General features: G+C 37.2%; 1 protein-coding gene across 1 annotated transcript; it reads right to left on the reverse strand.

The window, feature by feature from the left end:
* Nucleotides 1-2,298: 2,298 nt before the first annotated feature.
* On the reverse strand, nt 2,299-12,333 carry LOC116161602 (vacuole membrane protein 1-like). Its single transcript, XM_031475002.1, has 7 exons — nt 12,105-12,333; nt 11,578-11,784; nt 5,282-5,517; nt 4,953-5,234; nt 4,186-4,335; nt 3,972-4,128; nt 2,299-3,234 (listed from the first exon to the last, which is right to left on the reverse strand). The coding sequence occupies exons 2-7, from the start codon at nt 11,779-11,781 to the stop codon at nt 2,818-2,820; spliced, it is 1,446 nt and encodes a 481-aa protein (XP_031330862.1). The 5' UTR covers nt 11,782-11,784; nt 12,105-12,333; the 3' UTR covers nt 2,299-2,817.
* Between the last annotated feature and the right edge of the window lie 4,582 nt (nt 12,334-16,915).

The raw sequence follows: 16,915 nt of genomic DNA on the forward strand, positions 1-16,915 counted from the left end.
AGATGTTGAGAAATCTTCACCAATATTGAGATATCTTGAGAAATCTTGAGATATTTTGAGAAATCTTGAGCAATATTGTGAAATCTTGAGATATCTTGAGAAATCTTGAGCAATATTGAGAAATCTTGAGCAATCTTGAGAATTCTTGAGAAATCTTGGGAAATCCTGAGAGATCTCGAGAAAACTTGTGAAATCCTGAGGAATCTTGAGATATCTTGAGAAATCGTAAGCAATATTGAGCAATCTTGAACAATATTGAGAAATCTTGAGCAATGTTGAGAAATCTTGAAAAATCTTGAGAAACCTTGAGAAATCGTAAGCAGTGTTGAGAAATCTTGAGCAATCTTGGGAGATCATGAGAAATATGCACTTATACCGGATGAATATTATAAAACCGAACCGCGCCGAACAACCTTGAGAAATATTGAAAAATCTTGAGAGATCTTGAGAAATCTTGAGCAATGTTGAGAAATCTTGAGCAATGTTGAGAAATCTTGAAAAATCTTGAGAAATCGTAAGCGGTGTGTTGAGTAATCTTGAGCAATCTTGAGAAATTTTGAAAAATCTAGAGAAACCTTAAGAAATCTTGAGCAATATTAAGAAATCTTGAACAATCTTGAGATATCATGGGAATTGAGAGATCTCGAGAAAACTTGTGAAATCCTGAGAAATCTTGTGATATCTTGAGAAATCTTGAGAAATAAAAAATTTTGAGCAATCTCGAGAAACCTTGAGATATCTTGGGAAATTTTGAGCAATCTTGAGAAATGTAAAAAAATCTTGAGAAATCTTGGGAGATCATGAGAAATATTGAGAAATCTACACATATCGGATGAATATTTGAAAACCGAACATAGGCAATTAACTGGGAAAAACGTTTTCTGAAGATCGATCAATCCCTATGTTAACTTACTGTTTATGGCTCCGACAAGTCGACAGAATAAAGATTATTATTATTATTAAAATCTTGTGCAATCTTGAGAAACCATGAGAAATCTTGGGAAATCCTGAGAGATCTTGAGAAACTTTGAAGAATTGTTGAGAAATCTTGATAAATCTGAATATGAATTCGAATACACCACTATGTCATAGGTAGACCATGGCGAAGTTCCTGAGAATGCCAGAGAGCATTTTTTGTGTTTAACTTCTGGTGGGCGGGTATCCCGATTTGAGATTCAGTGTGGGGAACATTATCCCTATCTTGTTCTGGGCCCTCGACAGGCTTGCGCCCAATTACAGAGTGACCCGCATACCTAATGCTTTTTAGAGGTGCCCCTGATTCAGTGCGATGTTACTATGTTCGATTGATTCGTTACTATTCCGTGAGGGAAGTACCTAATACAGTTTGAATTTGATTGTTCGCTGTATCTGTTACTTTCTGATTCGTGGCGCACTGCAGTTCTTGTGCGTTAGCTATACGAAGGGGGGCTCTCTTATTTGATGTTTCGATGTTTGTGTGTGTGAGTGGTTCATTCTGTCTCCGTGGAGTAGGTACGTAATACAGTTCGGTCTTTCGCTGTATCTGTTGCCTACTCGTCTCGTGCGGATTGCAGTTCTTGGCAATGCGAGATATTTAGAAGCCCTCTCATTAACATTTCCTCTATTTAAAATATGTTCAGCTTGAGCGATAATCGATTTTCACATGAATACTTGCTATTAGCCAATGGCATTCTCACATGTACTTTTCGTGTTAAATTAATTTATGTTAACTGAAGGCTGGAGTAGAGCTACACCATTTACATGTTTCCTATGTGCATGTAATTTATTATTTTACGAGTTGTTATCTCAATTGATTGTACATGTATTTTGATGTGTTTTTGTACTACATTGATTTATCATGTTTTCCACTGCATTTATGACGTCTCGTGTGTGTTGTTTTTATGAATTTGTTTAATTGTATTTGATTCGATTGTCTGATATGTATCATGCAATTTGAGATGTTTTATTTATGTGTACTTTCTCTTGCATTTCGTTACTGAAGGTGATTTATTTCATGTATTTGTGTGGTCTATGGCGGGGTTTTTGTCCCGTAGAAGGTTTCCCTGCTATGGTCTTGTGTGCGTAATATATTTATTTCTGGTCATTTCTTATGCGCAAAAGTTCCGTTTTTTATTTAATTCCCTTCCCCATTATGGTTGGTCTGGCAAATTCCAACCACCAGTTGGAACTCAACAATCAACAAGAATTGAAACATTTCTTGGACACTTCCAATCTCGTTCTGGTAGACTAAAGGCCTGGTTCTCCTCAGCGACAGCGGCAAACTAACCTTACATTTCTATTTCAAGAAAAGGAAGCACGTTTAATAAATAATAGCTTTATTTCATTGTACTTATCTCCAAAATACAAACAGACCCTACACATAATACAAACGGAAAGTTGCAAAATTCCAAAAAACAATTACGCGAAAGATACCGCCACAAAGTTACAGTGCTATTACAATAAATAGAAAATAGGATTTTGGATAAACAAATACATACAACAGTAGAATGTGTTTAATGGATATAGTTTAATTGGAATAATAATAGACGATAAGTAAACTACACATAAATAGCTCTACATAAAATACTTGCGACGTAATTGCTATCTACAGTGTGATAAGTGATCAAATCATTAACGGAACGTCGAAAATTATCGGAATTATCACAAAACACTTTGGGGTTTGCTTAACATCGACTTAAATATAAATTAAAACAAACCCTAGTCACTTAAAACGAAATAAGGGAATGGCTCTCGTGGTCTCCACTAAATTCCAGATAAAAATATAAAATATTAAATATAAATAACAAAATTCTCCTAGAAATTAATTTAAAACGGTCACTAATCGGCCGACTTGGAACTCTTTTTTTGGTGAATCCGCTTGTGGTAACTTTGAGCTAACGAATTCACTATCGAAACGACAAAGTACAATATCATCGCTATCACAAACTTTTCAAAGATCGAGCTCAGCAGGCTGCCCGAGTCGTGCGTGCCCGCCTGACCGTGCAGCTTCGACTTTTGATTGTCCAAAAACGCCTTGAACGGCTCCTGGAGTTTCGAGCCGATCACCGGCACAACGCTGAGCCACTCGAGCGCGGTTATGATTAGCGTCTCGTTAAAGGCGATTATCACAAATAGTGTCTGTATAAGCATCTTTATGACCGCTTTGCCGATGAGGGTCGCGCCAAAGAACGTCCAGAACGGCACCAGGAAGTGGCCGCAGGTGATGCCGGCCAAGTCGAAGAGCGGGTTCGGTATCTACGGGTCATAAATGTAGTAATTATTCATTTTTGACGGGGCAGATTTAAAATTGGTTATTTATTTTTAACTCCTATCTCTCGGTAAAGGAACACTTGATAATTTCCATCATAATGTATACTGGGGGGTATTCCATACCCCCCAGAGCTACGCTGACCCCCATAAAACGATAAGCGCTTTCATAATAGTTTTTGGAAAAATTATAGCAGATCCATTTTCTCTAAAAAAGTATTGCACAAAACGTAGCACGGGGGTGTCTGGGGAGTATGGAATACCCCCCAGCAGAGGAAGATTGAATGATCGTGACCCAAAAAAAACCCAAACTTCCTAGCAAAGAAACACATGATAATTTCCATCATAATGTATGCTGGGGGGTATTCCATACCCCCCAGACCCCCCGGTGTTAGGGTATCCCCCAGAAAACGTTTAGCCCTCAAGGCTTTCATAATAGTTTTTGGAAAAATTATAGCAGATCCATTTTTTCTAAAAAAGTATTGCACAAAACGTAGCACCGGGGTCTGGGGGGTATAGCAGAGGAAGATTGAATGATCATGACCCAAAAAAACCACAAACTTCCTAGCTAAGGAACACTTTAGGATAATTTCCGTCATGGGCGAGACTGGGGGGTATTCCATACCTGATATTTTGAATATAAAAAAATACAGGGGGATAACTTTTCGCGAGGTCAATTTTTCAAACTAAATATTGAAACGGTTTTGCCTAAAAACCGAACTTACACTTGCGCAGGCGAGAATCCCAAGGAAGCCGACCCTTTGGACGATGTGCTCGACCGTCAGCTTGCCGCGCTCGATCAGCGTGAGCTGTTCCTTGCTGTTCTCCTTGCGCTGCAACTCCTCGAACTCCCGCAGTTCGTCGTCGTCGTCCGGATCGAACCTAAACTCGGCGCGAATTTAGAGACGCCCGTTTTGCCGTCAAACTCGATAACCTTACCCTGACAGTCGCGCCGCTTTCGCCATAAAGTACGGCGGCAGTTCCCCGAGCGCCGTGCCCGCTCCCCAGCACATCGCCTCGATTCGCACTTTCGACATTATCGCTAGAATCGTGACCGCATACGAACTCGCCGTTTCCGGGCAGATGATTCTAAAAGAGTCATTTTGGAATTGAAATTTCAGAACACCCTGTATAATAACTGTATATGACTCAAATTGGTGAAACAATAGATACAGTGTGAATAACACCCTGTATACATCTTCAGTTGAAATGGAATGCTGAAATAAATATAGTAAGGGGAGGGGAGCGTACTGCTAAATAATAGCATTATAAGAGGATCTTACTTTCAAACGAACATTGTACAAAACACCCTGTATACTACATCATCATAAAATACCTTCTGGTGAAATGAAATTTGGATTAAAATGTATTCGTGATTCCAACATGTCGCAATGTCTATAGAACTTGTACAAGAACACCCTGTATACTCAACTGTATCATACATCAACAGTGCCTCAATTTCGCGGAAAATTCACGAATTGAAGTTTGGAATAAAAATACATTGAGATATACAGGCTGGTCAAGTTCGAGGTGCCATTTCTAAATGGAAATTGTACAAGAGCACACTGTATATTGCGCATCAGTTGAAATGGTTTGACATATACTGGTAGATGATTGGCATTGGTGCGAACCCTCTGTATACTGTATCACACTGCAGTTGAAATTTGGCGAAAGATATACAGGGTGTTCACTGACCTAATACCTACTCGTCTGGGTAAGGTGGTTCCGGAAAGTTGAGCGAGTTGCACTCGTACGCTGCCAGTGTGACCTTCGCGATGTGCGGTCCTAAATACAAAATGAACGTGTGCAGGCCGGTACCGAGCCCGACCGACGAGAGTATCCCCAAACCGGTCCAGTAGAGGCACCACACTAACTGTTTGTAAACTTCCTGAACGACGGTCTGATGCGGACCGTTCATTTTAGTAACTGTCGTTAATGCTACAATTGAGATCGCTAACGCTAATACGCTTTTCTTATATTCTAAAGTTCTGCAAACGGAGGTTAGTGCGAGTGCTTAAAGCGCGTGCGGGCTTACTTTTTTCCAAAAGTGTATAATAAGACAAAAATTTCTTTGGCAAAATACTCTAAGGTCCTAACTGGCTGCTTCCATATGACGATCTTTTCGCGCTCCTCGCGTTCGCGCTGCTTCTTCAGTCGCGTGTTCGAGTGCACGCTCTTCGCAGTTGCCGGTTGCGGGGTGGCGTTGCCGTTGGCGGCGCTCGCCGCGTTCTTCCTACTGTTCACTATCATTTTGTGCCCCAATCTTTGTAACTGGAAAAAGAGACGGCGGGTTAATGCAACTTCTATAAACTAAAAAATCGACTTTACACGTTGCATGCAACAATACTGGCTACTCGAGCTTGAAACAAAACGGAACGATAACATTTTCTGGCGGTAAAAGATAAGATTAGAAATTTCTATTCTATGAATAAATTGACGTCGTACTTAGTGATACAGTACTAACTAGGGACGGATTGGCAAACTAAGTATGACGTAATCACGTAGTAAATTACAACGAGCGCTCATATTGCACCTGATCTTAACTGTACCTAGTTACACAAAGTGTTAAGTAATGGCGTGTCGTAAGTTCAATTAGAGGTGAACAATTTTTCTGATTCTCCAAATCTACAAATAATGGTTTACGGGATGATATTCCAATTTCAAAAATTACAAAATGTTTGAAATCTGTGACCAGGATAGTTACAAAAATTCTTTGTAAGTGAAAGTTTCGAATTTCTGGTAAATATGTTGATGGACCAAAAAACTAAGGAGCTCCAAAACTCCTCAATAAATTCAGTGGCGATTTTAATAACAAATCTGATAGTCGCATTTAAATTTTGCGCTAAAAAGAACCAAATTTGATATTGATTTATGGTCACTCTCTTGTTTTGGGCTAATGCTAATATTCATAAATTTGGTGAGGGGCGGGGGGGGGGGGGGGGGGGGTTCAATCATACCCAGTAGATACAGAGTGGGCAGGGCGACCTCGATACAAGTGGATACTACGTTTTTACTAAAAAGATCAAAATTTGTTGAAGGGGGGGAAGGGGCTTAAAATGCTCCCTTAAACCGGTGAAGATACCTGAACTCATTAAAAGTACATGAAAATTCCACCAAAAACATCAAAAGTTGATATTTATAAATTTGTCAACTGGAAAGGGGGGGGGGGATTAAACATACTCAGTAGATCCAAAGTGGGTTTTTTAAATCAAATTTATTGAAGATGGGTCACATTTTTTCTGAAAAAATCAAACTTTCATTAAATTATAAATTTAACAACTTGGGGGGGGGGGGGTAACCTATTATGAAGATTATCTTTTTCTACATACTACCATAAGTTGTAGACGTAACAAAAAATTATCGAGCCACACTTTACTGGGAATCTTTCTGGGATGGGATGGGGGGGGGGGGGGGGTACTAACCGAGGCTACTATGAAAGTGTTAGGAGTAAAAGAGATTTCTAAATTTCGCAACTGGAAGGATTCAAAAAAACCTAATTTGATCGAGAGTTGGGATTTTACCTAAACCAAGCTGTTTGACCAATCTAAATGCCACATTTTTTTACAGCGGGAGGGGGGGTCACGGTGGGGATAACTAAACTGATTGAAGATGGATCAAATTTCATAGTGAAAAGCAAAATTTATCAATTTATCAATTGGGGGGAGGGGGTCGATTTCATTTAATGTGGATGAATTTTTTTTACTAAAAAGATCAAAATTTATAAAACCGCGATTTGAGAACTGGGAGCTTCAAAAAATCCTCCCTGGAGGTCAGAGAAAGGCATTTAAACCAAATTCACAGGTAAATTTTATAAAATTTCATTCAAAAAAAATTTCGAAATTTGAGTTTCACAAAATTCATCAAATTTTAAATTTGGCAACCAGAAAAGGAGGGGGCAAAAAGTGTTCAGTTTGTGTTAAAAAAGTCCAAATTTGATAATTTGTCAATTTGGCAATAGGAGCCGGGGGGGGGGGGGGCTGAAATCCCCACTAACTCTAATGGAGATTTTAATAACTAAACTCATTGAAACGATCAAACGTTTTACTAAAAAGACCAGAAATTGATAGTTATAAAATTGACAAGGAGGGAGGGGGGGAGTAATTATTGAGGGATTTGTATGCAGTAGGGATTAAGTAAACTCGCTTATCACATGTTGTACTCAAAGATTAAAATTTGACAGATTGATTTATTGGCAATTTGGGGGGGGGGGGGGGGCAATAGGTAGCTCCAGAGTAATTGTAACTGAATTTGTTGAATGTGGATCAATTTTTTTTACTCAAAAATAATTAAGAGCGAATGTATAAGAGATTTTTAATAACTGAGCTGGATGAAATTATTTATTAAAAATATGTTTGATAAATTTGTAATTTGTTAACTGCAAGAGGGGGGGGGGGGGCTTAAAAATTTTCCACTAAAGCCAGTGAAGATAACTAATACCTACTCATTAAACGTAGATGAACTTTTCACCAATTTGATATTTATAAATTTGTCAACTGAAAGGGGGGGGGGGGGAGAGTACATTAAATATTTCTCAGTAGATCCAGAGTGGGTCTTTTAATAACTAAACTCATGAAAAGTGGATACTAAAAAGATCCAAGTTTGATAATTTGAATTGCCATTGGGGCGGGGAAGGGGGGGGGGTCTTAAAAATCCTCACTAAATCCAGTGGAAATTGAAGGTAGAGCAAACTTTCTACTAAAATGATCAAAAATTGATAGATTTACACGTTTGACAACTTAAGGAGAGAGCGGGAAATTATCAATAGATCGTGAATGGCGATTTACATTGAATTACAAATTCGGCAACATGGGGGAGGGGGCCTTAAAAATCCTCGTTAAAATCAGAATGGGAATTTTAACTGAACTCGTTGAAGATGGGTCAAGTAACAAATTCAAAATTGGATAGTACTGATAGTAGTGGAGGGAGTGGGGATTCAAACAATAAATAAATCAAATTTGTTACTAAAAAATCAAAAATGGATATTTTTATCAGTTGGACAACTGAAAGGGAGGGGGGGGGGGGAATTCAAAATATCCTCAGTTATCAGTGGTAATTTTAATGACCAAACTAATTGAAAGTGGATCAACTATTTTACAAAAAAAAAATCAAAATTTGTGTTGGAAACATGAGGGGCGGGGGGTGGGTGGGGACGAGATTAATAACTAATCCAATTGAAAGTAGATCCATTTTTGTCATTTTGGCGGGGCGGAGGAGGGCTTGGAAAAAATCGTCGGTTGATTCAGGGTGGGGATTTTATTGATAACTGAAAGGGAAACTGCAAACACATCAAATCAAATTTGTTACTAAAAATCAAACATGGACATTTTTATAAATTGGACAACTGAAAAAGGAGGGGGGGGGGGTTCAAAATATAAAATATCCTCAGTTATCAGTGGTAATTTTATGACTAAATTTATTGAAAGTGGATCAAGTATTTTACAAAAAAAATCAAAGTTGGAAACATGAGGGGGCGGGAGGTGGGTGGGTAAGAGGGGAGGTTAAAAATTATCATTGAAGTTAGATCATTATTTTTATCGAGAAATCAAACATTGATATTAATAAATTCGGCAGCTGGAGGGAGAGGGGCTTAAAAAATCCTCAATAGATCCAAAATTGAGATTAATAACTAAACCAATTGAAAGTGGATCCATTTTTACAATTTTCGCAGAGGAGGACTTCGAAAAAATCGTCGGTAGATTTAGAGTGGGGATTGTAACTATTAAAAGTCGATAAAATGTTAATAATTTGATAACTGAAAGGGGAAGGGAGAGTAGCTTCAAAAACATCATATCAAATTTGTTACTAATAAAAAATGGATACTGTTATAAATTGAACAACTGAATTGGGGGGGGGGGGGGGGTCAAAATATCCTCAGTGATCAGTGTTAATTTTAATGACTAAACTTATTGAAAGCGGATCAACTATTTTACAAAAAAAAATAATAAAAATTTGTGTTGGAAACATGAGGGGGCGGGAGGTGGGTGGGGACGAGGGGGCTTAAAAATTCTCATTGAAGTTAGATCATTGTTTTTATCAACAAATCAAACATTGATATTTACAAATTCGGCAGCTGGAGGGAGAGGGGCTTTAAAAAATCACCAATAGATCCAACATTGAGATTAATAACTAATCCAATTGATAGTAGATCCATTTTTGTCATTTTGGCGGGGCGGAGGGCTTAGAAAAAATCGTCGGTTGATTCAGAGTGAGGATTTTATTGATAACTGAAAGGGAAAATCAAACATGGACATTTTTATAAATTGGACAACTGAAAAAGGGGGGGGGGGGGCAAAATATAATATATCCTCAGTTGTCAGTGGTAATTTTAATGACTAAATTTATTGAAAGTGGATCAAGTATATTACAAAAAAAATCAAAGTTGGAAACATGAGGAGGCGGGAGGTGGGTGGGTAAGAGGGTGGCTTAAAAATTATCATTGAAGTTAGATCATTGTTTTTATCGACAAATCAAACATTGATATTTATAAATTCGGCAGCTGGAGAGAGAGAGGCTTTAAAAAATCCTCAATAGATCCAAAATTGAGATTAATAACTAAGCCAATTGAAAGTGAATCCATTTTTACAATTTTCGCGGAGGAAGGCTTGGAAAAAATTGTTGGTTGATTCAGAGGGGGGATTTTAATTATTGATCAAATGTTAATAATTTGATAACTGAAAAAGAGGAAGGGAGAGTAACTTCAAAAAACATCAAATCAAATTTGTTAACTAAAAAAATCAAAAAATTGATGTTAATTTTTTATTTTTATAAATTGGACACCGAAATGGAGGGGGGGGGGGGGGGGGTGTCAAAATGTCCTGCGTGATCAGTGTTAATTTTAATGACTAAACTTATTGAAAGTGGATCAACTATTTTACTAAAAAAAAATCAAAATTTGAAAATGTTGGAAACATGAGGGGGCGGTGGATGGGGACGAGGAGGCTTAAAAATTCTCATTGAAGTTAGATCATTGTTTTTATCGACAAATCAAACATTGATATTTATAAATTCGGCAGCTGGAGAGAGAGGGGCTTTAAAAAATCCTCAATAGATCCAAAATTGAGATCAATAACTAAGCCAATTGAAAGTGAATCCATTTTTACAATTTTCGCGGAGGAGGGCTTGGAAAAAATTGTTGGTTGATTCAGAGGGGGGATTTCAATTACATTTAACTACACAAAGAATTATAAAAGGTGAATCAAATTTTGATTCAAATTGATATGTGACACGGGAGGGGGGGGAGGGGGATACAAATATCCTGGGTATCTATCACAGAAGGATTTTAATCAAACTCAATGAAGATGAATCAATTTTTTTACTGAAAAGGTCAAAATTTGATAGAATTATAAACTTGGTAAAGGGGGAGGGCAGAGAAAGGAATGAACCATTGATAAATTTTTTGTTCCACGGTTAAGAGATTTTATAAAATTTCAATTAAAAGAAGATTGAAATTGGCAAGGGACCCCAACAAATTCTTTGGAAGTCTAAGTTGAAGATTTCTATTACGAGCGTTCAAAAATTGTCAACACAGTCGCCAAAAAACACGCATGTGTGAACAGGAGCACAAGCCCTTGCAAATTTTTGAAAAAATTGATTTTAATTGCTTTTGTAACAGGCGATTAGACCAGGACAATATTATTGAACGCCTGTTACTGTAATCAACATTTTGTACTTTAAAAGACATTTTTCCAAAATTTTAGATGGGATATGTCAAAAATTTACAGATTACTGACAGTTAAAAAAAATGTGATACTGCCATACAGTATTATAGATGTAAATTCAGCGGAGGATCAAAATCAAAATTAAAGCAAATGACCATTCCCGGCACTTACAACATACCTCAATTAACATTCTGCAGTACGATGAAGTTGGTCTATTCCTAAAGTAAATGTAACATCAGCGGTTAGTATTGTTTAGTTAAAGTGTTAGCGTTAGAGCTGCATTTCAAAAGAAAAAAAAAATGACCCCGAAGTGAAATCAGCTACAGAAACTAGTGCAGCTGATTTCGCTTCGGAAGAGTGTTAAAAACAAATCATTCAGACCGTTGGACTGCTGCTACTTTCTCTCATCAATATTGAATAGCCGATATCAGATCACTCAATATTTGATATTGATTCCCTATGCACACAAGACTAAAAATATGTGGGACCTTTGACTAGAAGATTAATTTTAGAACAAACACTGTATGTCAATGTAAACAAACTCAGCTGATTGCTGCCAAAAATACGCAGACACATGCCACAACAAAATACAAGCTAGCGAGACACACAAAAAGCGAAACACATAAAGAGGCTCATCGTGCGTGTGTAGTACGTAACAAAGCTTAAGGCATACCAATTCGACTTTTGTGCCAGTCGTCTTTTGACCCCTCCTCCTACACTCGGCCTTTAACTGCTCTTTCGTTAGCGAAAGAAGATCGTCGGGAACTTTGTGTCCCCCCGTACTAGTAACGGTCGTTTGCGGTACGGCCCGATTTGTCAAATTAGTCACCGGTATCGAATTGTGCGAATTTCGAGATCTAATTCGCTTTCCCGCCATAACCTGAACACAATTGCATGCTGTTAGTAAATCGATCTGCAGAGGAACTCTCCAGATAGTCTCCGGCGCCAAATGTCATCATCCGGTTGCCATTCACATGTAAATACGCAAACGAATCTCGACGAAACAAAAAGGGTATAAATAAAGTTCTATAATTAAAAGCGTTGCGATACAAAAGGCATTGTTTGTAGTTCCAACAACAAAAATGAGAAAATAACCTAAAAAGTTTGCAATACCAAAAGCGACGTCATTGAGTTTTAAGATAAATGCGAAATTAGCGTAGATTATCTGGGAGGGAAGTGAGCTGATATTAGAATACTTACGTTTGCGTAAAATTAGTAAAAAAATCACAAATAACACATCACAAAAATCGTTCGGTTTAATCTTTGAGTTTGACAGCTGACGGCCTGCTGACGCCGACGGAAACGATTTGCAATTTGCAGTGGCGTGTCACATGATTTCTTTGGGGTGGGGAACCGCTCGAATTCGTATGGTCCACGTATTTTCGTACGAGATTACCACATCGAACTTTTAGATCTTTTTTCTAATTTTGACGTGTAGAAAGTGGCATGTTTCACTATAGAAAACGTCATATTATTTCGTTTAAGATTAGGAAATGAACTTATTTATGCTACACAATGCGTCACAATTGTTGTTCGGAAGTGAATGGGTACAATAAAAGTTGGAAAATGACACCTAGTGGCGAGGAAATACCGCTTGAAGCACGAGGGGCCGAGTACTTTAATTACAAACTTGATTTATTTACTTATATAAAATTAATTATTAACGGTCACACGAAGTAACATTATTATCAAAAAAACCAAATTTATAACGGTCCTTTGATAGATTGATTTCAACAATTCAATATCTTATTTATCACTTTGTACTTAGTGTACTGTAAGATTGTGAAAGCTCGAAAATTTAAGTCGAAATAAATTACATTGCAAAAATAAACTTTGAAAAAGGTAGTTCACCGAATAAAAATAGAAATAGGCTGGGAAAAAAGAACTTACCAATAAAAAAACCATCCGTCAAATTAATATCAAATTGTGTTGTAAAATTAATTGTTTGTAATGATGTGAATGCGTAACATAAATTTATAACAACACAAGAAGTAGCATGTAGACTTCAAGAGGTAACAAATAGGTTAAAAACAAGTTTTGGGAATAATGGATCAGGTAAGCAGGTACCAAGATTCTAAGAAAGGGTGAAATACACAGAATGTGACTCATCTTTGGTGCAATAAAGTCCTTTTGTTAAAAGCAAGATGGAAAATTACATGACCTAATTTAACTAAAAACAAGATACGTGGAAATTATTGAATCGCCACTCATTTATCGCACATACATTCTAAACTGAAGAGCTTTGATTAGCGTAATCCCACTCCTGCAAGATAGGTAGCCCGCCCCTGGTTTCGGGGTTTCGAGCCTACAGTTGAATCTCGAAGACAATCACGAAATTAGGTGTCGTGACATACATCAAACGAATCGGTAATTTCCACATATTAAAATAAAATGATCAAAACTTATATGAGTGTAACTTCAGGGACAAGACCAAGTAATCAACATCAATAAACATAAATTAACCAAACATTACACCAAAAACGTAAACAATTACAAACAATAGCATAACGGTATCACACATGTGATTCTGCATTGCGGTTAAACCAAGTAAATTTCAGGAACAAAGATTCAAACACACAAAAAATATAAAATGTGGCATACAAAACACAAATACGATATAAAGAAATGCACCTACATAAAATAACAACAAACATTTATAGACCGACGCGTTCGCGGCCGCCATTCAAGACAAGATGCCTAACGTAACCCACGTTCGTGCTTTTCTAAATGGCGCGGGTAGCTTTTCCCCACCTAGAAATTGCATAGTGGCCAACTCTCAAAAATGTGTGCATCGTCGTAAGTTGTATATACAGGGTGGAGCCTCTCAACTTGCTTACAGTCAATTTATAACACATTTATCACACGTGTGCGTATTTCATTATTTACCACTTCTACATTGAAGTTAAAAGTGAGACTAAACACAATTCAATTTGGTAATGTAGCAAACAATAAAACTTCTAGAAAAATCTAGAAGGCGCACCAGATTTTATAGAAAGAATGAATCATATATCCCTCTTTACTCCGCCGGAACTAATCCTTTATCTACGTGATGGCGCCTTGATGCCCACCTCTTCAAATTGTAACGTCTAGTAAAGCGGACGACGATGTGTTAGAGATACAGTCCTAGTTGACTCTCGGGTGTTTCCATCACTATGATTCGTTGGTGCATCTTCCATTTTCAAATGAGAAGCACGAAAGGGTTAGGACGTCACTATTCCAGCATAGTTGGTGCGGCCATCCGATTGATCAAGGTCACATCTGATCTTTGCCAGCTGTGTAACGCCATGAATTAGTAATAGCGCATTCCAAAAATCCTCCCAACTAGGATTTATCAACAGACCAATCGCGGGACGTTGAAGGCACATTTCAGAATTTGAACTCTACGCCAGTTATTTGTTTGCTCTGTTTTAAGAAGTGTAATTTTACGGGTAGTAATGTAATGATCCAAGGGGTCCCCCAAGCCGGCACTGCAAAATTCACTAACATATGTGTGCGCGTAGTATGTTTTATGCGTTTTGAATTTAATTTAGACGTTAAAAATAGCAACCATAGGTTCTCCCGTGCGTCGTTTCCATAGAAACAATATTCTGTTCTGGACTTCATTTTATTTCGTGACCCGCGTCCCATTTTTAAAATAATGACAGGTTTTATTAAATTGCACAATCATTTATTTCACTTTATCTACCCTTGCGGTTAAAAAGATCACTATAACCATCTCTTACTATTAAAGAGAGGCGTAGCTTACTCATTCAAACCTATTAAAATATGCTTAATAACATAAATTAAATTGAGAGGTTCCACCCTGTATATACAACTTACAACGAAACATACATTTTTGAGAGTTGGCAACCATGCAATTTCTAGGTGGGAAAAAGCTGCCTGCGCCATCTAGAAAGCACGAACGGGGGTTACGTTTAGCATCTTGTCTTGAATGGCGGTCGTGAACGCGTCGCTCCATAAATGTTTGTTGTTATTTTGTGTTATTTAATGCAGGTAGTAATTTTTGCATTTCTTTATATCGTATTTGTGTTTTGTATGCCGCATTTTATATTTTTTGTGTGTTTCAATCTTTGATTTTGAAATTTGCTTGATTTAACCTCAATTCAGAATCACATATTTGATACCGTTATGCTATTGCTTGTAATTGTTTACGTTTTTGGTGCAATGCTTGCTTAATTTATGTTGATTACTTGGTCTTGTCCCTGAAGTAAAATTCATGTAAGTTTTGATAATTTTATTTTAATATGTGGAAATTACCGATTCGTTTGATGTATGTACTGACTTGTTGTTTGTAAGTAACAATTTTCTCCGTGAATGAAGCAGTCACGGGGGTGGTAAAAACTGTAGTCAAATTTGAGCTACGACACCTAATTCCGTGATTGTCTTCGACATTCAACTGTAGGCTCGAAACCCCGAAACCAGGGGCGGGTTACGTATCTTGCGGGAGCGGGATTATGCCAATCAAAGCTCTTCAGTTTAGAATCTATGGGCCAATTGCACCGTCAAAATTAAGTTTCCCTTAAAGTTAAGCATAACTTAAATACCATAGCAACGATTGTCTTAATAATCGTTGCCATAGATTTTAAGTTCGACTTATCTTTAAGCAAGGCTTAATTTTGTTGGTGCAACTGGAGCTAAGTGTTATAAATGAGTGACGCTGACGAATAATTTCCACATATCCATGCAATTTTCCATCTTGCTTTTAACAAAAGAACTTTATTGCACCAAAGATGAGTCACAATTTGATATTAATCTGACGGCTGGTTTTTTATTGGTAATTTCTTTTTTCCCAGCCTGTTTCTATTTTTATTCGGTTAACTACCATTTTCAAAGTTTATTTTTGCAATGTAATTTATTTTGGACTTGGACAATCATAATAATTACGAACTTTTTACAATTTCAGCGTTTTATTTAACGTTCCTTCTGTACTGTGCTTCAGGTCATAGCGTTGTTTACAACTAACGTAAGGGGGTGGTGCCAATTTTCAAATGTAAGCGGGATCTTGTTTAATTTTGGAGGGAATCTTCATTCGGGTGGCCATTTTTAAACGTTGCCGGGTTGACTTTATTTCCGTGTTCTTGTAGTGTGAAGTTAGCGTAGAACCTGGGGGTTAGGTACACTACAACGTTAAAAATAGCCAGCATAGGATCTCCCGTCGTTTCCATAGAAACAATATTATGTTCTGTTCTGAACTTCATTTTAATTTCGTGGCCCGCGTCCCATGTTTCAAAGAATGACAGCGTTAATTAAAATGCCCAATCTTTTATTTCACTTTATCTACCCTTAACAAAATAAATTAAATTATTACCTATGCTTTTTGATTAAAAATTTGAAGTGTATTAATTATAGTAATTAAAAAGTATACACTATTACAAAGATGTCGCTTTAGGCAAAACAAAAAATTCGAAATTAATAATAATAACACCTACCGCAATTGGTCGACTTAGATAGAATTAGACTCTACAATATATATAGGGTGGTCCGTAGGAAACATGTAGTTTTGGATAGCATAAAAAAACACTCTGTATAAAACTGTATCGCGATGGATTATACATAGAAAAGTGCTTTGAGAACGATTTTGCCAAAATCAATAATCTTTAATAATAAGAAAGTTATGGCGGGGCATTAAAGAAATCAACTAAATTCGAAAAACGCCCCCTAGCGGCCAAATGATTAGAGATAGATAGGTGAATTCTGTTTGAGCCAGTCATTCTCTCTTTAAAATTGAGCTCCAGACACCTAGCTCCATTTTTCCTTTCCTGCGTGTCCAATCAGACTACCCTGTACGTGAGATCATGATATAGTTTTACTACGGTTTTAACACAGGCGTCTATAATTACATGGTTGCGGTTTTACTATATAAAGAAAGCAAAAAATCTTTCTCATTTGACATTTTCCCACACTTCTGTCAAATATATAGTAGCTGTAGTATTCATTTAGTGAAGGAAATTCATCATATACAGGGTGCCCATTATGTATGAAATATAGTATATACTCGTAGCTCGGTAAAT

Source organism: Photinus pyralis, unplaced genomic scaffold, assembly GCF_008802855.1.
Source record: "Photinus pyralis isolate 1611_PpyrPB1 unplaced genomic scaffold, Ppyr1.3 Ppyr1.4_LG10, whole genome shotgun sequence".
Taxonomy (NCBI): domain Eukaryota; kingdom Metazoa; phylum Arthropoda; class Insecta; order Coleoptera; family Lampyridae; genus Photinus; species Photinus pyralis.